Genomic DNA, 21,696 nt, shown 5'->3' on the forward strand with positions numbered 1-21,696 from the left:
CACAAGGTACAATGCAAATCGAAAACCAGTTGATTTAAATGACAAATTTTTCAAAGGATTAAGCATTCCAATGTTAAAACTACCAAACCTGGGTAAAGGCTAAATATAAACATATTTGATGCAACAGTTTAAAAAACACAATTTCCACAAATTTCATCATTTTCCACCTGCTAAACATAACCATTCCGTTGGATTCGCCGATATGCGATCAAGTCATAATACACAAGACGAAAAGAGTCACATTCCCACTTTTTCTTTCCCTAAAATCAGCACCAGTCATCTGCACAAGATAAAAAAAATATACTTCAAAGTCTAAACACGCGATATGGAATAATCAAAAACTGCTAATCAGTTGCAACAAGAAAAGTAAAAATACAAAGGAGGTAAATTTAAGTAATATAAGAATGATCTAACCTCGGGAAAATGAGCAGTTGAAACAATGCAACAATTACATCTTTGTAGATGTCATGAACTTATTTTTCTTCTCAGCTGGTTTAAGGATTTGAAACGAGCACATTAAATTCTCATCGACACTCATCATGGCGCCTGCATTATCAAATTCACCACAATAGTTTGGGGCTGAAAATATAGTAACAAGTTGTCTGTCTGCAAAGAATTCATAACCATCCTCCACAACCTGCAGCATATTAAGTGTTTTAATGAACATACAATAAAAAATAATATGATAAAATTAAACTATATTCTCCTTGTTGAAATGTCAAAAGATATCCAAACATTTTCTTACATATAAACAGGTTGGGTCAGATTGGGCCCACCCACAAATAAATTTTTAATCCGACTTCTTTGAAATTTATTAATATAAAATGTGCAATAAATGATTAAAAAAAAACCATAGTATCACAAGAATAAATAAACATTTATCAATAAAAAGATTTAAGATTTGGATACACTTTGGGTGACTTTCAACAAGGGCTGTTAAACAGATCATGTCCGTGGATTCGTCGGTCAAACCCAAAGATTTAATGGTGTCACACACATGAACCCAAACACGACACGTGCATTCATGGGCTGACACGACCATGATCTGTTTAACCCGAAAATCATGTCACGCAAAGAACACAAACACGATACATGTATTCGCGGGTTGACACGAACATGGCCCGTTTAACTGGGGAAAAAATTGTTCCCAACTTTTTTTTTACATTTTACTACTCTGGAACTCTAAATTTACATATTATTTTTGTCGTTTTGAAACAATTATTTTTACACTATGCCAGTATGCCATATTCTTAATAAAAGTTTAAATTTTGGCATAAAAAACATAAAATAGCAAAAATTATTGTATAAAACATATTTAAAATACCAAAAGTATTAATATACAGGTTAAACAGATCAACCCGTGAACCCACCAGGTTGACCCAAACACGATCCATTTAACTAATCGTGTCTGCTGGTTTGAACAAAAATTGACCCAAACCCATTTAAACAAAACCCAAAGCAGCCTATTTAACAGGATAAAAAACTGATTCATATATTTCATTCTTTTCAAGACAAAAAAGTTTAAAAAAATAAAACATAAATTATAACTTATAACCAACCTGGTGGGCCCGGCAAACAAGATCAAGATCATGCTTATTCAAAAACTCCGACACCTTATCGGGCCCGAAAGTAAAGGAAACCCCTCTATCATTCATCCCCCATCCTTTCACATCTTTACTTGGGTCCGACCACAACAAATCACAAAGCAATCCCGTATCAGGAATCGCAGTGGGCAGTGGCAAATTCCTAATTTGATCCAAATCCGATAAATCGGGCGATAATCCCCCATGCATGCAGAGTATCTTATCATCAATAAGAGCCGCAACGGGTAAACAGTTAAAACAGTCTGTAAAAGCTTTCCACAGTTTTACATTGAACCGTCTTTTGCACTCATCATAAAATCCGTATATTCGGTTTATGGATGCACATTCGTGGTTTCCTCTTAGAAGAAAAAAGTTTTCGGGGTATTTAATTTTGTAAGCAAGAAGTAGACATATTGTTTCTAGACTTTGTTTGCCTCGGTCTACATAATCACCAAGAAAAAGGTAATTGGATTGTGGAGGGAATCCGCCATATTCGAAGAGTCGTAATAAGTCGCTATATTGTCCGTGAATATCGCCTAAAATTTAAAAAAAATGAAAAACAAATGAGATGCATCAGTGTTTATTTGTAAATAATATTTGTTATATTTACATCATGCAGCACAACTTAGGAGGTTGTATGAACTAAAAGAAGACTCAGGGAGCCTTTCAACCCGTTTGACCAATTAACACATTCCCCTTTTAAAAGACATCTAATTTGACCTATTTGAGAGACAAACACCACCCATAACGACACAATTTTAAGTAAACCAATCGAAATTGCTACCTTTAATGATAAGGACATATATACATGCACTAATTACAGGTAACTCACTAAGAAGCATAAGAAATGAGCTCATGTCATATATAAATAAACAAAGGTGGATCTACGTTATTGTGAAGATGATCTTGGTTTACAAAGGCAGCAAGGCGCGCACGAGGTGATCAAGAAAACACCTCATGTACTTCTGGATCAAACTGGTCAAAAGTAGGATGAATAGATTGATACGTAAAAAGAAGGGATAAAAAATTATGCAAGATTTGCTTGATAAAAAGATTGATATATAAAACAGGTATGAGAGAACCATCTTCTAGTTGTTAAAGTTTATTTAGTTGTACTACATAGAGCAACACCCCACGCCTTGGATTCTGGGACCTAAATGCCTTGGAGCGTAAGAGGGTGATTATAAAAAAAATTAAAAAATTTTTAAGTAATGCACATTGTATAATGTAGATAAAAATCATAATATATCAATCCTAGGCAGAAAATTTTAGCAAGATCCCATGAGAGATTTAGGCTAATTCATATTCATTTTCTTGCATGAAACAAATACTTCATGGCTATATTAGAAATAAGCATAAGGGAATCAGCTACAACAATTAAAGCAAACTACTTGCACCAGCTTACCACCCACTTATAATATGAGAACAAAGGAAACAAAAAGAAATGCACGTAGAAAATGCCTAATAGGGACTTAGTGGCCTTGTCGGGTACGTCTCAATCTCGCCCCAATAAAACATCCATGTCGTCAGTAATGAAATCCAAAAGAAACTTGGCAAAGCCCACATGGGCGCTGCCAAGTCTCCTCCAGATTCCGTCCTTAAAAGACAAAAATGTTTCAATGGAGCAAAAACAATATGTTCCCTCCAAACCCACATAATCCATATCGAGTACCTTTTACCTGCATTTCTTTTGTTTCCTTTGCTCTCACATTATTAGCAGAAAATGCGTTAGTGGGAGCAGTTCCCTTTAGTTGTTGTAGTCAATTCCCTTATGCCTATTTCTAACCATAAGACTACACATCAAATTAAACACATTGCACAATGTTTAATAGAAACTAAATATTATACATATAACCGAAAACCATTAAGTCAAATTTCCCAAATACCAACAACCCTAATACCAAACTCAAAACACCAAACACCCAAATCCCACAAAACCAAATTAATCATGAAACAAACAAGATTAATAAATAAAAAAATACCACAAATCTTGATGGGTGCTTCAAGTTCAAGCAAATTAGGCTGCTTCATAAAGATATCACGAGAGGCAACGCAAAGCTGCTTGATTTCACTCTCAGACAACTGAACCAGCTTCCCGGGTTTGTTCGATCGGACTTCAATTAGCCGCTGGATAATATTATCAAGAGCCACTGGGTCCATCTCAGACGCTAGTACAAAAACCCCTTGATTATTTTGGTGAAATTGATATGGGTTTTTGTGATCTGAGATGAAAAGGGTTAGAGAAAAAGTGTCGGCTTATCTATCGATTATTATTGTCTGGAAGGATTAAGGAAGAAGAGCCTAAAAGTGTGTGTTGGGATGTGATTGGGGGGTTATATTATTTTAAGGGAAATAATAACGTCACTTTGACTAAAAGCTTTGGGTTAAAATGTTAAATCATAAAATGAATGGTTTGATCTAGGGATGGATGCGGTATTGAATCCCCACCGGTACTGAATTTGGTAGTTGTGGTATTATATCGGTAAGGTTTTGTTTGGTACTGATATTTTTTGAATTTTTGTCTTTTATATTAGTATCAAGTTTTTAAGATAATTGGGATCGGAATATTCCTTACCTATATCAACGCATTCATAACTGGATCAGACATCGAACCAGAGGGGCAACCGCCAACCGGTTCAATGGTCGAACAACTTTGGTAAAAAAAGACGGGTAGGGTTGGAATTTTTTTTTCAAAAAAACAGATATTTTTTTCATAGTAAACTGTTCAACCGGTCTGGTTTTTCGGTTGAAGCGGTTCGGACCGACCGGTTCTCTGGGAGCCGAGCGGACTACATAGAACCTGACAGATCAGTGGACCGAATCCTAGTCGGTCCGATCCGGTCTCAACAACATTGCCTGGATCAGTTCGGTACCGAGTTTATCATTAGTTAATTTAGGATGAATGAAGTTAGAATCCAAGAAGCAAACCAGAAATTTGAGTTATTCAAAAAGAGTATGAAGATAGTTTTTTAGAATAATTTTTAATGCTAGATATATAGATATTAGGTTATGTATCCGACCAGTTACTTTGTTAAGTGGTTAACAGGATAAAGCATATGTCTGACTAAGTGATTAGATTCTCACCCCCTTATCAATATTCAAAAAAGGTTAAGAAAATAGAAAATGTTAGTTTTTAACATATCAAATTAGTTTATTATGTTTATGTTGTGAAATCGACCTATTAGCAAGATTTATATACATATAGAGATGATAAAGAGAAAGAAGATTGATTCTTATTGATGTACATGACCAAATACAAGATACATCTATTTATAAGGATATTGCATTAATACAAAGGAAATGAATGGAAGGAGGTTATGCATGTGGAGAGTCACCATATTAAATGTATTCATACCCCCCCCCCCTGACTATAAACATGATGAAATACGCTTGATGATGTTGCCTCATTAAAAACCTTGCTAGAAAAACCCATTGGGACAAAACCATAGCTAAGGGAAAAAGAGTGCAACGCGTATAATACTCCCCCTCATTTATACATCCGTAAGTTATGAGTTTCGATCTTCTTGGAAAGTTTGTTTGAGACTTTTATAGTTAACAATCCGCCGCATGATCTTGTACCGTACACTTCATTATTTGGAGGAATTACATACTATCTCCGTGTATGACTAATAGTACATCATCTTGTAAATAAGTGACTTGTAGTACCTCATCTTGTAAATAAGTGCCACAACATCTATGACTTTGCTATATTACATTCCCTGCATCAACATAACTAACCAAACCTTTTATTCACTTGTTAGTAAAAAAAACTCATATCTTTCATACCTTGAATGTATCAAAATATTTATGTTTAGCTCATTTCGAAGCCTCTCTACTTGAAACAAGTTATATCTTATTAATAAATATAAATAAATAATATATCTAGTTGTGTATAGCTAGCAAGAAATATTGCACCAATTGCAATAAATTATAGTACTTCTTGACCAAGAGGTTGGATTTAGAATTAGAGTATTTGTTTTATATGAGATGAACTTTATTCATGCTCCAACGTTTTATATATGAAGTTTGATTGATAAAAATATCATTATAGAAAGGCTCTATATGCATACCATCTATTTATAAGATACAACATGATACTATTGATTTAATATTAAAATATTCCATACATGGATCAAATATATCATATTCATATCTCTTTTCCAAGAGATAATCACCGATTGATTATATCATTTTTGACTCGGCTTTTATAGTTCACGTATAGAACTTGTTAATTTCATATAATAAATTTCTTGAGCTTTTAGCTTAAATGCTTCATGCATTTATAATATGAACTTCCTTCTATGTTAACCAATCATGTATACAATATACGACTCAAAAGTTTTTGCAATTCATTATAGATTTCCTTCCATGTTAACCAATTATGTATACAAATTTATTCTTCAAGAGTTTGGCACATAAACTTCATCTGGTTAGCACATTCTTTTCTATGTCATATTTAAAGAAGTCATCAAAAATTATTTTAATTTCATTCCATATCATACCATTCTTTTACATAGTTTATTCAATATCACCATATGCTTATTAATGTATAGGAATTACATCCTTAAGATGCTTACTTTTAACCAATAAATCGTGTTAGGAAACTCACCATGAGTTCCATATATATTCCATTCATCAATGTATACACGAATAATATGTACTCGGATCCAAATTTATATAATACAATCATATCGTTCTCGAGAACTTATTATATATGATTTTAGAAATTTAAATACTTCAAGGATATTTTTCATTATCATAATATTTATCAGATGCGTATTATTTCTCTCTTGTATTACCAGATTAAATTGAGTTGCATCCACCACTAGAGAATATATCTCCTCATCGTTTTTATTTTTCTTATCATGCTTTCGTAGAAAAGACTCTTTTATATCTAATATATATTACAACAATTAGTTGTATGGACCACTTGTCCAAAAGCTAGCAGATTCGTGAGAGAATTCAGTTCTGCATCATTTGCATCTGTTCATTTTGGCCAATCATTTTAATATCTCATTTATCGGCAGAATTTAGTTCTTGATCCTTAATGTTTTCATTATTTCAAGCGCTATATAAAATTATCAACATCAATTTTTTTCGATTCCATATATATCTAGACATGATATAGTTTGTTGAGATCTCTTTTATTTTCAGGTACCTGAGGTTCTCTTCTAGAACCATCATATCTATCGTCTCTTAAAGAGAATCTTTCATTATACCTCGACTTGACCATTTTCATTACTTGCTCCATTTTTGAGGATTTTTATTCTTTGAACCGAATAATCTATCACGCTTCAGGCGTGCCTTAGACTCATCACCAATGTATGGTTGTCCTTTTAATAACATTAGTCGGAGCACTAGCAGTTGTTATATGTGACTTAGCTAGTCACTCTATTTAGGTCAGTGACTGCATCTGGTAGTTAATTCACTAATTATTGTAAATGAATTATCTTTTTAACTTCTTGTATACACTTTTTAACTTGAGGATCAACACAATGATAATTCATTACAACTTTTTAATTTTCCAACTGCTTCTTATTTCCCCCTCATGTTGGAATATTTTGTTTAAGTAAAAAAATCAATCGAGTCGTAAACGAATCCCACGTTGATGACTCTAAATACATGGTTATTAATACCTTTTCATATCCAATATATATTTCCAACCTTCTTCGAGGTCCCATATTTGTGCATTATGGTGGAGTAATTGCAATGTGTTAGGCACTTTTAAAAACTATAAATGGGAAATATTTGGTTCCTGACCGAAAACCAATTGTAATGGGGATGAAGAATTATAACTTATTGGCCATATGTGATTTAATAATACGTCACATAAATTCATATGCTGCAACATACAAATATGAACTCTTGCTCTCATGATTATTGATTTTGCAATCAATCATAGACGTTTGATCATTGTCATCGACAAAAAAATAATCACATGTTGTTTAACACTTATTCCAATAATCATTAGTAATATGGGAATTAAGATCACCTCTAGAATAGTGTGCTTGCTATTAGCTAAGTCACAAGTCACGCAAACTTCAGGTTGCGAATTTGATAACCATTTAGACGATGCATCGATTTTAAAAACACTAAATGGTATCATGTCAGGATATCATTTTCATGGTATAGTAGAGATTTAAACCCAACTTAGTTGGTTAACAATTAATTTCCCATTGAGAACAAACATTGTATGTTTAATTACCATGAAGAATCTTCTAGTTCTCCAATAAATTCACATCATCAATGACTCGGAATGGTCAAACCGGTCAAGCCAATATATTAAACAATCATGATTCATAATTTATGTATTATGATCATATATGCTTTAGTTTCACTTGTGTTTATTTAACACGCGACAAAATATTCAAGAATATAGTGCATTATTAATTAAAAATTCATGCTAGCACTTTTACACATTATATTCTCGGGCCATTCTCTTAGTATACCACTTGTGATCACTTTTATTATTAATCGGTTGATATCATCTTTCTCATGATCGTCATTACAACTATCTCAATCTCGGTTGATTCCACTACTATCATAATCACCACTAACCCGGTTGATCTCATTAATATCATGATCACCATTAGCCCGGTTGATCTCATCATCACATTCATTTCTACGGATTAAAATCATTACAATTTCCTCAATTACATGATCACAACCTTTACAATGTGCCTGGTATATCATCACAATCATTTTAGGGAATTGATTAGAACCACAACCTTAATAGTGGTTATTTCAAACCTCTTTACTCTTTTGATAATATTGCTACTAAATGAGCATATATTGTTGGAATACCGTATGCCCGAGACACATAATTAGGTTAATGTAGCTAGCCGTGTTTGATCCAAGTCGGGTCATACCCAATAACGAGTTAGACACACACCAATTAAGTATTTGTTAAGATAAGATCTATATGACAAATACAGAACACGACACATTCAGAAAATCGGGTTTCTGAATACTTACTTGAAAGTGTTAAATAAATTAATTGGTTAATTTATTTATACAAATAATTATTATTGGAATGATTATTTAACTATATGTTCTTTTATAAAATGGTTTATAAAAGATGGGGTGTTTATATATTTTATAATGTATAAAATAAATAAAAAAAAAAAAATAATAATAATAATAATATTGGGGCCGGTTTTGGGTGGGCCCCACACCCCAAGCTTTTGGTCAAAGTTGGTAAAGGATGGATGGAGGTTGAGTATAATTCACTTGACTAAAAACCTAACATGTGATTTGGTTGAGATATGATCTCAATATATACATCAACATACTTTCAAGTAATGTGTTATCAAAAACTCTTCCTTTCTTTCTTTCTTTCTTGTTTACGGCAAAAAGAAAAAGGAAGGGCTCGGGTCTCGGGTTTTTCGTGTTCAAGCTTCCTAGCATAGCTCGGTATGTGTTGGAGGCTCGGGGTATATTCCGTTTGAGGGTTTTCCTTTGAAAGTCTAGCATCCACATCATCATCTTCTTCAACCATCTACTAAACTCTTAAAGGGTTAAGAATGTAAGTGTTTACAAGCTTGATAGTTTAGCTTTTCCGTATCATTTGATCCTTGCTTCGGGTTTCTAGTAAATAGATTATTGGTAATCTTATAACATGAATAAACTAGGTTATTCATGAACATATACATATATAAACACATGGATACATATGTTTAGTTTGTAAATATCACGCTTCCGCCTTAATTGTGACTAGTTAAATGGTTAACTAAGCTTGTTAATTTCATAGAAACCCAACAAATGGCATCAAGAGCCGGGATACGGGAAACTAAGCTTCGGGTTCTCGGTTTTATATTTTTCCCCTTGAAAGATTTTATACAAAAAATTAACATGCATGATTTTTTTTTGTATTTAATCTTGTTATTGTTTTTGGCTTTGTTCAAAAAAAAAAAAAAAAAAAAAAAAACCGAGTTAATGGGCCGAAGCCCAATTCGGGGGAATTTGGGCCGAAGCCCACTTGAATATGGTTATTGGGCTAACCGGAAATAAAAGGGAAAAGGCTATATGGGCCGAAGCCCATTTTTGGTTAATTGGGCCGAAGCCCATGTGTTTTGCACATGTGGGCCGAAGCCCATAATCTAGTTATTGGGTCAAGCCCAAATGGGTTGGGCTAGGCCCGATAAAGTCAAGGGGTTTTGGAACGGGTTCCTAAAACATAACGGGTTATGTTTGTTAAAACTAGACCGAGCCGTAGACCAAAGTGGATGTTTATTTGTGGTTGATGTTGTGATTGTTGTTAATTATTCAAAGTTTCGGTTTGTAATAATTAATTAGGGGCTATTTTGTAATTATTTATTCATATGGGTATGTAATAAATAGGTTATTTGTAATATCTTTATTTTATAGAAAAAAATGTATTAGGACATTTGATTTTGTAAAATTAAAGAAGATTGCAAAATTGGAAATTTGGGCCTAATTGGGCCGGGTATGGTGATAATGGGTCTCACAAGCCCATTAAAGGGATTCAAGCCCAAAAGGACCTAAGCCCACCAATTAAGCCCAAATGGAAGCTTATGGAAGCTAAGGCCCAAGTTCAAGCCCAATGGATCACAACGGGGTTGAAGAAGATGCTCGAAGCATTTGGATGCGGGATCGAGTGGGAGCTACAACATCCATGTGTCATGTGTCCCTTAGGATCGGACCTAAGACACACACTTGTTTCGGCTAACAAGTGTGGTCTAACTTAGTGGCTCGTGTCTAGTATAATTGTGTATGCTTGTTAATTAATTGATTGGTTGATTGTGTGGTTGTTAGATATTAGGATATCAACTTCGTCACATAGAATTAATTAACAAAGCATAAAACGGGTTCTAATAATTATCGGTAATTACGTGACACATAGTTTAATAAAATGGATTTATTAACTAGCCGTCTCACGCCCATAATAAAATGGCTTTATTATAAATTAGAATTTTGAAAATGGTTTCAAAATATCATGTTACTAAATGCATGTTAGTACATGATTTAAAGTTTTACAACTAGAATTATTAAAACTAAAAATCCCTTTTAAAATTAAGGATAATAAGTTAAACACCATCCTTTTGTATAACGCTTAACATATTAGTAAGCTCTTAGTGGGAAAAAGGTCACCTAACCGCATAGAGTAAATTAATATGTTAAGGTAATATTGGCATATAAATGGGAAAAAGGTCACCTAACCGTTTGTATGTTAATATTACAAGTTGATACAAGTAGGACGACTTAAATTAGAACCATGTGAAGAGGGTCACCCAAGCATGGGGTCTAATAGGTGTTGATGGGATAAACATGCCGACACGAAATATGATTTCGAACCGGTCCCATAAACTCTAGAAGTTGCAAAAGGGTTTGCAATTGTTATGAATAACTACCTTGATAAATCGACAATGGGAAAAAGGTCACCTAACCGGAGTCGGGTTTATCGTTGGATTCTAGATTTTAATTATTAATTATATTTGGTATATATATAAAAGGGTATTAATAATTAAAAAGGTAAAACACTAAAATGAACTTAATTAAAATTCTGCAGATGGCCGCACACGTCGACGACAACATAATCCCTAACGTCCAAAATGTCTCTCTCCGATCTATTCTCGCTAAAGACCGTCTTAACCACAATAACTTTTCGGATTGGTTCCGAAATTTAAGGATTGTTCTAAAACAAGAAAAATTATATCATGTTTTGGAAACACCTATCCCCGAAGAACCGGAAGAGGGTAGTGAGGTCGAATATATGAATTGGGTCAAACTTACGGAAGATTCCATTCAAGTGTCATGCCTCATGTTGGCGACTATGGTTCCCGAAATCCAAAAGGATTTCGAAAACCATAATGCGTACGACATGATTACTCAACTTAAGGAAATGTTCCTTAAGCAATCAAGAGTTGAAAGGTTCGAAACGGTTCGAGCCTTGCATGCATGTAGAATGGATGATAATCAACCAGTTTCAACTTATGTACTTAAGATGAAAAGTTACATTGATCGCCTCGCCAAGCTCAATTGTCCCATCTCAAAAGAGTTAGCAACGGATTTGATCCTTAACTCTTTGTCGAAAAGGTTCGACACTTTCGTGTTAAATTATAACATGAACGGGTGGGACAAAACCATTGGAGAACTTCACTCAATGCTTAAAACAGCCGAGGCGAGCATGGGCAAAAGGGTTTTACCCATGTTTGCGATCAATGAAGGTAGATCCAAGAATCGGTCTCAACCCAATCCTAAGGCTAAGGTAGCAAAAAGAAAGGGTCCCCCAGTGCATCTTAAGGGTAAGGGCAAATCACCGGTTATGGCAAAGAAACAAAAGGTTATGGAACCGAAGGGTCATAAGGATGATCCTTGTTTTGGTTGTGGGGAGACCGGACACTGGAAACGCAATTGTCCGGTCTACCTAAAAGAGCTAAAAGACAAGAGGAATGCGGCGCATACCTCGGGTAATGTCTTTATGATTAATGTTGAGCTAAATCTTTTTTCTTCTAACACATGGGTATTGGATACCGGATGTGGAACTCATATTTGCAATTGGTTGCAGGGGTTCAAAAAGAATGAAGACTTAAAGAAGGGCGAAGTGAATCTTTTCATGGGCAACGGTGCAAGGGTGCACGTGGTCGCTAGAGGAGACTTCACTTTATCGCTTCCAAGTGGTTTGGAAGTTATTTTGAGAAATGTTTTGTATGCTCCTAGTTTGACTAGGAACATTATTTCTGTGCACCTTCTTAGACAATGTAATTTTGACTTTAAATTTGTGAGATCAGAAATGCATGTATCATCTAATGGTATCTTTTATTTTAAAGCTGTACCAAACAACGGTATTTATGAATTGGTTCATGATAATACCTTAAATAGCTCATTATATCAAACTTCTACTAAAAGACTCAAAAAGGATTTGAGTGATTCCTACATTTGGCATTGTCGCCTTGGACACATAAACAAGAATCGTATAAATACTCTCCAAAAGAAAGGTCTTTTGAAAACAAACGAGTTAGGTTCGTTTGATGAGTGTGAATCTTGTATTCAAGGCAAGATGACCAAAGAGCCTTTCAAAGGTACAAATGAAAGGGCTAAGGATTTGTTAGGTATCATACATACGGATGTATGCGGACCTTTCAAGCCAACTAGTAGGAATAGTGAAAGGTACTTCATTACCTTTACCGACGATTTTAGTCGATATGGGTATGTTTATCTAATGAAACACAAACATGAAGCCTTTGAAATGTTCAAAGAATTTCAAAATGAAGTACAAAATCAGCTCGACCGAACAATCAAGGTACTCCGCTCCGATAGAGGAGGCGAATACCTAAGTGATGTTTTTCAAAGTCATCTTAGAGATTGTGGAATTATTTCACAGCTCACTCCTCCTGGAACTCCTCAACATAACGGAGTATCCGAGAGGAGGAATCGAACACTGTTGGACATGGTTCGATCAATGATGGCACGAAGCTCACTACCGCCATCATTTTGGGGATATGCGCTACTCACAGCGGCTCGTATTTTGAATATGGCCCCGACCAAAAAGGTGGATCGAATACCCTATGAAGTGTGGCATGGAAAGGTTCCATCTTTTTCATATTTAAGGGTATGGGGATGCATAGTTTATGTTAAACGTGACACCCCAAATAAACTTGAGGCTCGATCCATCAGGTGTATCTTCATAGGATACCCAAAGGATGATATAGGATATATATTCTATGATCCTAGTGAACAAAAAGTGTTTGTTTCACGCAAAGGATACTTCTTAGAAACTAGGTTCCTTATGGAAGGACCTAGTGAAAAGAAAGTGGAACTTGAAGAGGTTCAAGAATCACTTGATGATACACAGTTGGTCGATACTAGCTTTCAACACGAGGATGTTGAAGATGATCAAATGGTTGATCATACACACGTTGCTCGCAGATCTAATAGGATTAGTCGACCTCCCAAGAAATATGGATTTCTTGTGGATGATTGCTACTTGGTCGATTCGGATGAACCGATCTCCTACAAAGATGCTATGTCACAACCTGATTGTGACAAGTGGCTTGAAGCCATGAGCGCCGAGATGCAATCCATGCACGATAATCAAGTTTGGGAATTGGTTGATCGTCCACTTAACTCCAAACTGGTTGGATGTAAGTGGGTCTTCAAAAGGAAGACCGATATGCATGGAAATTTAGATACTTACAAAGCACGACTTGTAGCAAAAGGTTTCACGCAAACTCAAGGGATTGATTATGATGAAACCTTCTCGCCGGTCGCGATGCTTAAGTCGATTAGGATATTATTTGCCATTGCAGCTCATTTTGATTATGAGATATGGCAAATGGATGTCAAGACCGCTTTTCTAAATGGATATCTTGAGGAAGATGTCCATATGGTTCAGCCTGAAGGTTTTGTCGATCCATCTAATCCTGATAAAGTTTGTAAGTTAAGGAAATCAATCTACGGGTTGAAACAAGCATCACGGATGTGGAATCATCGTTTTAATGAAGAAATCAAAGCGTTTGGTTTCGTCCAAAACGGTGATGAGGCGTGTGTGTATAAATGGGCTAGTGGGAGTATAATCATTTTCCTTATTTTGTATGTCGATGATATACTTTTATTTGGAAATGATATACCAAGTATGGAAAACGTTAAAGCGTGGTTAAGTAGTCGTTTCTCAATTAAGGATCTTGGAGAAGCGACATATATCTTGGGAATAAAGGTCTATAGGGATAGACAAAGGAAATTGATCGGACTCAATCAAAGTGCGTACATTGATAAAATCCTGAAAAGGTTCAGGATGGAAAACTCTAAGAAAGGTTTGGTACCTATTCCTAGAGGAACCGTGTTGAGCTCATCCCAAAGTCCTAGCTCTAAGGAAGAGCAGGATAGGATGAAGCATGTTCCTTATGCTTCGGCAATAGGATCTATTATGTATGCAATGATGTGCACCAGACCGGACGTCTCGTATGCTTTAAGCATAACGAGTAGATACCAGCACAACCCAGGTGACAGTCATTGGATGGCTGTCAAGAATATATTAAAATACCTTAGAAGGACTAAGGATATGTTTTTAATATATGGGTCTGGTGAGGAGGAACTCGTCGTAAAGGGTTACGTGGATGCGAGTTTTCAAACTGACCGAGATGATTCTTGGTCACAGTCGGGATATGTCTTCATTTTGAATGGAGGCGCTGTCTCTTGGAAGAGTTCGAAGCAGGATGTTGTCGCGTTATCCACTACAGAATCTGAGTACATCGCCGCTTCAATGGCAGCCCAAGAGGCTGCATGGATGAAAAAGTTCATCATGGATCTAGGGATTATCTCTACCATTCAGGAGCCCCTAGAAATATTCTGTGACAATGAAGGTGCTATTGCACAGATCAAGGAGCCTCGTGCTCATCAGAAAACGAGGCACATTGAGCGCAGATTCAACTACATAAGGGATGAAGTTGAAAAGAGAAAGATATGTATTCATAAAGTTCATACCGATCAAAATATTGCGGACCCACTCACGAAGCTCCTCGATAGGCCAAAGCATGAGGGTCATGTTTGTGCATTAGGACTTCGGTATTCTAGTGAGTGGATTTAATCTGTATTTAGTGTTTGTATAAGAACGAATGTAATGGGTATCTCATGAAAATTAATTATGTTTTAATTATTCAATGAGTTATGTTCTATATTTGCATGTTTAATCCATGAATAACTTATGTTGTTCTAAACGTCCGTAGTCGATCATACTTGTGGGAACAAGTATGAAGTTAAGACTATTATGAACCCGGATTGGTTGATATTCATGTGATGAATATAGGGCATAGGTTTGCCACCAAGGTTCATAGATATTTGTGGGATACAAATATTGGACATGATCCGCTCTCAAGGATCACTGCATAGAGTTAGTGCAACTGATCATAAGTAATCCTTGAGTAAAGGCGAGTATTATTGTGTCCTTTGACCTGAGATGCATATTGGATCTGGTTTTTCATCAAGTCTGATAACTTGACTCTCTTCTTTGTTTTTCGGTAACACGATGACGTAAAAGAAAGAGCTCAGATATCATACAAGATGTCAACAAGGATGTATGCAGTCAAGATGGGATTTGTTCCTCTTATGTGTTGAGAGTTTAGATGTCTAAGGCCTAAGAAGTTAAATCATTGAGAGAATGATCACTCTGTGTCTCTTCGATTTGACAGGACATCTAGAAACAAAGGGATATAATGATATGACTTACCTATATCATATCAAGTATGGACTTGAAGTGGATGATGTTATTGAATGGCACTTAGTCAAACACACTAGGGGTGGTGACCTGTTGTTAGGCGGTATTCACCATTAGCATTAACTTCTTATGAGTCACGTGCAAGTGGGAGATTGTTGGAATACCGTATGCCCGAGACACATAATTAGGTTAATGTAGCTAGCCGTGTTTGATCCAAGTCGGGTCATACCCAATAACGAGTTAGACACACACCAATTAAGTATTTGTTAAGATAAGATCTATATGACAAATACAGAACACGACACATTCAGAAAATCGGGTTTCTGAATACTTACTTGAAAGTGTTAAATAAATTAATTGGTTAATTTATTTATACAAATAATTATTATTGGAATGATTATTTAACTATATGTTCTTTTATAAAATGGTTTATAAAAGATGGGGTGTTTATATATTTTATAATGTATAAAATAAATAAAATAAAAAAAAAAAAAAATAATAATAATAATAATATTGGGGCCGGTTTTGGGTGGGCCCCACACCCCAAGCTTTTGGTCAAAGTTGGTAAAGGATGGATGGAGGTTGAGTATAATTCACTTGACTAAAAACCTAACATGTGATTTGGTTGAGATATGATCTCAATATATACATCAACATACTTTCAAGTAATGTGTTATCAAAAACTCTTCCTTTCTTTCTTTCTTTCTTGTTTACGGCAAAAAGAAAAAGGAAGGGCTCGGGTCTCGGGTTTTTCGTGTTCAAGCTTCCTAGCATAGCTCGGTGTGTGTTGGAGGCTCGGGGTATATTCCGTTTGAGGGTTTTCCTTTGAAAGTCTAGCATCCACATCATCATCTTCTTCAACCATCTACTAAACTCTTAAAGGGTTAAGAATGTAAGTGTTTACAAGCTTGATAGTTTAGCTTTTCCGTATCATTTGATCCTTGCTTCGGGTTTCTAGTAAATAGATTATTGGTAATCTTATAACATGAATAAACTAGGTTATTCATGAACATATACATATATAAACACATGGATACATATGTTTAGTTTGTAAATATCACGCTTCCGCCTTAATTGTGACTAGTTAAATGGTTAACTAAGCTTGTTAATTTCATAGAAACCCAACATATATGATGTGTGCAAATTGATTTATTCAACAATTTATTATAAATAATCTTTCTCATAACATATATAATCCGAGAAACAATTAACAACCGAGTATGTAAGTTACATTGGTCTAAAGCCTTACAACCTTCTACAAATTAATAACGATATTTAGGGAGTTTGACACTTGGGGTGTTATATTATGAGTGAACTTATGTCGCAATTCATTCGTATGTATAGCATGTGATCATATACCACAGCTTTAGTCATTTAGTTGTTCACTAGCATATGGAACACAATGTATATATACTTAAAGTTAGGTCATACAATGCATGCATTATAACATGTCACTAAGTAAAACGAGTTGCAATACAACCTTATGAAATAAGATATTTTCATCACCTATAATAAAAATATAACTTATGTACTAGTTTATCAGAATGTAACCAATCACACATATATCTTATATACATATATTTGTCAATCTAACTTTGAAATTCAAACAAATATCTCTATCAAGGCTCATGAGATCTTAGTGACAGATGGTGAAGAACATCTAACATATAAATTTTGTTATACAAACATTTCATGCATTTAAATAACATGTGATTCATAGACTTTTTAATATAAGCATAAATGTGATATCGTTGTAAAATATCATAGTAAATATTAGACAATTTTCTAAGAAATGTCACCATACAAAGCTGTGAACAAAAAATATCCATTCAATCTATTTATATATTCTTTTATAACAAATAACAACGTATTACGAAATGATATCTTATTCAAAAATATATTAAAAAAATAAAACAATTATAAACGTGATGATATCGAAATTAATTTCATAATAATAATATAACAGATTTTCAATTGTTGTTTCAGAATCTTCTCTTGATTTTGTATTTAGTCTCATACAAGAGAAAATAATTTAGCAATTAAATTTCATTTAATACACGCCTAAAAATATTAAAATTTATTAAAACCTTTTTTTTTTAACTTTTAAATATGGGAGCCTTTGGTTGTAAATATTGGTCTACAAACTGTTTTCTTTTACAAGAAGTTTGTCGAGATGATAATAGTTAAGAAACCAAGTTGAAAAGATAAGCGCATATTAAACAAGAAGCAATATGCATCTTTAAATGTGGTACTGCATAGAAACATGTATAGTAAAAGAACTTATCATGGGAAGACAAAAATGACCGCTCTATAAATCTAAAAAACTAATTACAAAAATGAAGACAACCAAATTGTCTATATGATGGCATACCATTCGACCAAAATTCCATTACGTGATTTATTAGTCATTTAAATTGCATTTAATCAAGTACAACAAACTTTATATATTCCCAAAAGACTAGTTGATTAAATTCATGAACACAATGCAACAAAAACTTGTTAACCATGTTAATCCTAATCAATGACAAAGCATCTATATGCAAATTTAATGCCTGGGTCCGTTACAAAAGAAAATGATAATCACGCTTGTGTTTTTAGTCACTTACAACATATAATCTTAAAAATTGCATGTGGCCATTGAATATAAATTACCAATATCATTCCTTAATGAACCATACACTTCGTATTAAATATATGAATATTAGCATCCCTACGGCACAAATTTGTCAACTTGGTTATCATATAGTTATGCATGTAAGGATATTTCCCATGAATATTTACACCTTTTATTTATCATAAATAATAAAACTATTTTTTTTTTAACTAAGTTGAATATATTTATTTATAAAATATTGAAATATCATATGTTAGTATAAAATATTGAAACGCCATACACAGTATCGATGAAGTCATGTAGATGCATGAACTAAAAGAAAGTATAACTAGAATGTTAATTTATTGTGCTCATGAATCTTTACATGGGGTATTATTTCCCATGAAGCTTTAGTCTTAAATTTATTTAATACTGAATATTCAAAATTTACAAGTTCCAAATAAAGTTAGAATTTATGCCATACTTTTCAAAAATGATCATTTGAGTTCATGAGATTTCATAACCGTGTTTAACTATACATAGCATATAGCATATAGCATATAGCATATAGCATATAGCATATAGCATATAGCATATAGCATATAGCATATAGCATATAGCATATAGCATATACGAGAAAGGGATTGGTAGTTAATTACCTTATTCTAGTGTTCACTTCCATCTCTATATCTCTACTTTCCCTTTTTGATAACACGGCTTCCAAAAGCTTTCGTGCTGATAACGTTTTGTGAAATCGACCTATTAGCAAGATTTATATACGTATAAAGATGATAAAGAGAAAGAAGATTGATTCTTATTGATGTACATGACCAAATACAATATACATCTATTTATAAGGATATTGCATTAATACAAAAGAAATGAATGGAAGGAGGTTATGCATGTGAAGAGTCACCATATTAAATGTATTCATAACAGTTTAAAGTTATTACGTGTAGAGTTTCATATTTGTACGTCAAAGCAAATCAATTAAAAGGTAGCATGTGTTATTGGTGTGCAACACTGCAACCCATAATTTGGTGTCAAGGAGCATAAATCAATCAAAATGTGTCCAATAATTGTGTATACGACTTTAAGTTCTTTTTATTAAACATGTATATTTTTCTTTTTATCGACTTATTTTGTATTGTCTATTCGACTTTAATTTCTTTCTCAACAATCAACAAGTGACTTTGATAAGTCGTTGAAGAGGGTTGGGCGGTTGGCTGTGTATAAATTGAAGAGGTCTTTGATTATTTATTAGAAAATGAATTTTGACTAACAATATTGGTCCCGTGCAACATCGAGTAGATGGTTCCAAACGATGTTTATTATCATGCAATAAGAAGTTTAAATTCTTGATTATGTATTTATTAGTAAAAGAATCATGTATATAAAAGTATATGATGAAAAAGATTTTGTATTTACATTATTTGCTTATTGTTAGTGCACAGAAATTTGACACTGTGGATATGTTATCCTGGCATATATTTTGGATCAGTTATCCTTAGCGTGTGTTCGAGATCCCGTCAGGATCAAGGATCCACAGTACTTATTATTTACTAACGGTTGTTCTCATGTGTAATCTAATATTTAGCAGGTATAACGATTAGAAGACTCAGTCTATCTACTAACTTGTAGTCAAGAAGATATTTACGTATCTGGATCAATTATCCTTCTGAAGAGTTCCAGAGCTATGTCAGGATCATGGATCCTCGGTATTTCGTGCTATTAACGGTTATTTCTTATATGAAGGCTGATATTTATCAAGTGTAACGACTCCAAGACCTGGTCTACCCCCTATTTCGCAGCCTGAGTGATGGAGCACATGGTCAAAGTGGCTGTTACGTTTACATTGAAGATAAAGGCAGATTTTTAGGAAAATTAGTTAATAGCATTTATTATTAATAACTCCATTGAGTTATTATCTATTATATATAATTGAGATTATGATCAGTTATAGGACACATGGTATACACACACACCTGAGTATTCTCTCTATCACAGCTCATACACTTAGAATTATTGTACCACTGATCATAATCTCCAAAATTGTAACACCCTTTTTTAATTAATAAAGTGGTGATAGACGATTTGTCATCACCCGGGGTTTTTGTGCCGGCGATTTGGCTCTATGCAGGATACAGGTATCAATCAGGCTATGGCTAGGGAACTTCAGAAGCTTAAGGATATGATATCCAGCGTGCCAGGAGTGGCCCGTCCAATTCCTGAAATACCATAAAGGAGCCACAAGCTGTCCAGATTTGCTCCACCGATATGCGATGCGGAGATCCCGAAACGCTTTCAAACCCCCAACATGAAGGTGTATGATGGGACCACTGATCCGGAAGAGCACGTGGCTCAGTATAGGGAAAGGATGGAGATCAATCCAATTCCTGAAAGACTCAAGGAAGCTTGTCTATGCAAGGGTTTCGGATCCATACTAACAGGATCTGCACTTAAATGGCTGCTAAGTCTTCCTCCTTATTCTGTTACATCTTTTTCACATTTAGTTAACTTGTTCAACAGCCAGTTTTCTTGTAGTAGGAAATTTGAGAAGTTACTAGTGATTTATATAGAGTTGTCCAACCTTATGATGAATCCTTAAGGGATTTTGTTACAAGGTTTGGCAGGGAAGCCCTAGAAATACCTAATCTTGATATGGCTACGGCTGTTGAAGTATTCAAGATGGGACTTCAAAGGGGCTCCTCATTTTATGACGATCTTGTGATGACTCCGTGCAGGACCTTAGATGAAGTCAGGAATAGGGCGTTAAGATTCATCCGATTAGAAGATGATAAAAGGATTCAGGATCGTCTTGAGGGGCAAACAAAACAAGAATCCCCCGATAAGAATAAAGGATCCTCATACAGGAACAACAATTCGAAGCCGTACACCAAGTTCAACAATCAAAACATACGAGCAGTCGAAGAAGGAGATGACGATGAAGACTATCCTTGCATCTCTGACTATTGTTTCTCTGTGGACACTCATGGCTTGATCTGTGCCATGAAGGACCTAAGGGAAAAAGCAAGGTGGCCCCGAAAGAATGAGAAGACGACCGACTTCAAAGATAAGTCTAAGTGGTGTGCCTTCCACGAAGATTTTGGCCACATGACAAACGAGTGTATCGGCTTAAGGAGGGAAATTGGATACCTCCTGAGCAAGGGTCACTTTAAAGAACTCATGGGAAGGAAAAAATCCAAGATCCAGGATCCTGAAGACCTTCCACAAAAAGCAACGCCAACACCACCAGATGCTCATGTAATCAACTTCGTCGCCAGAGATTATGACATGTTTCGAACCTCTTGTCCTGCAAAAGTAGAGCTTGTAGAAGAATTTAAGTT

The 21,696-nt window shown here is 34.7% G+C and overlaps 1 protein-coding gene across 1 annotated transcript; it reads right to left on the reverse strand.

Annotated features, from left to right (window-relative positions):
- Positions 1 to 29: 29 nt before the first annotated feature.
- Positions 30 to 3,897, reverse strand: LOC143585851 (serine/threonine-protein phosphatase PP1 isozyme 3-like). Its single transcript, XM_077067536.1, has 4 exons — positions 3,566 to 3,897; positions 1,560 to 2,119; positions 415 to 637; positions 30 to 280 (listed from the first exon to the last, which is right to left on the reverse strand). Exons 1-3 carry the CDS (start codon positions 3,741 to 3,743, stop codon positions 449 to 451), a joined length of 927 nt encoding a protein of 308 aa, XP_076923651.1. The 5' UTR covers positions 3,744 to 3,897; the 3' UTR covers positions 30 to 280; positions 415 to 448.
- Between the last annotated feature and the right edge of the window lie 17,799 nt (positions 3,898 to 21,696).

The sequence above is a fragment of the Bidens hawaiensis genome, unplaced genomic scaffold (genome assembly GCF_021521415.1).
Source record: "Bidens hawaiensis isolate Kalapana, Puna unplaced genomic scaffold, B.hawaiensis_p1.1 tig00034188_1, whole genome shotgun sequence".
NCBI classification, from domain to species: Eukaryota; Viridiplantae; Streptophyta; class Magnoliopsida; order Asterales; family Asteraceae; genus Bidens; species Bidens hawaiensis.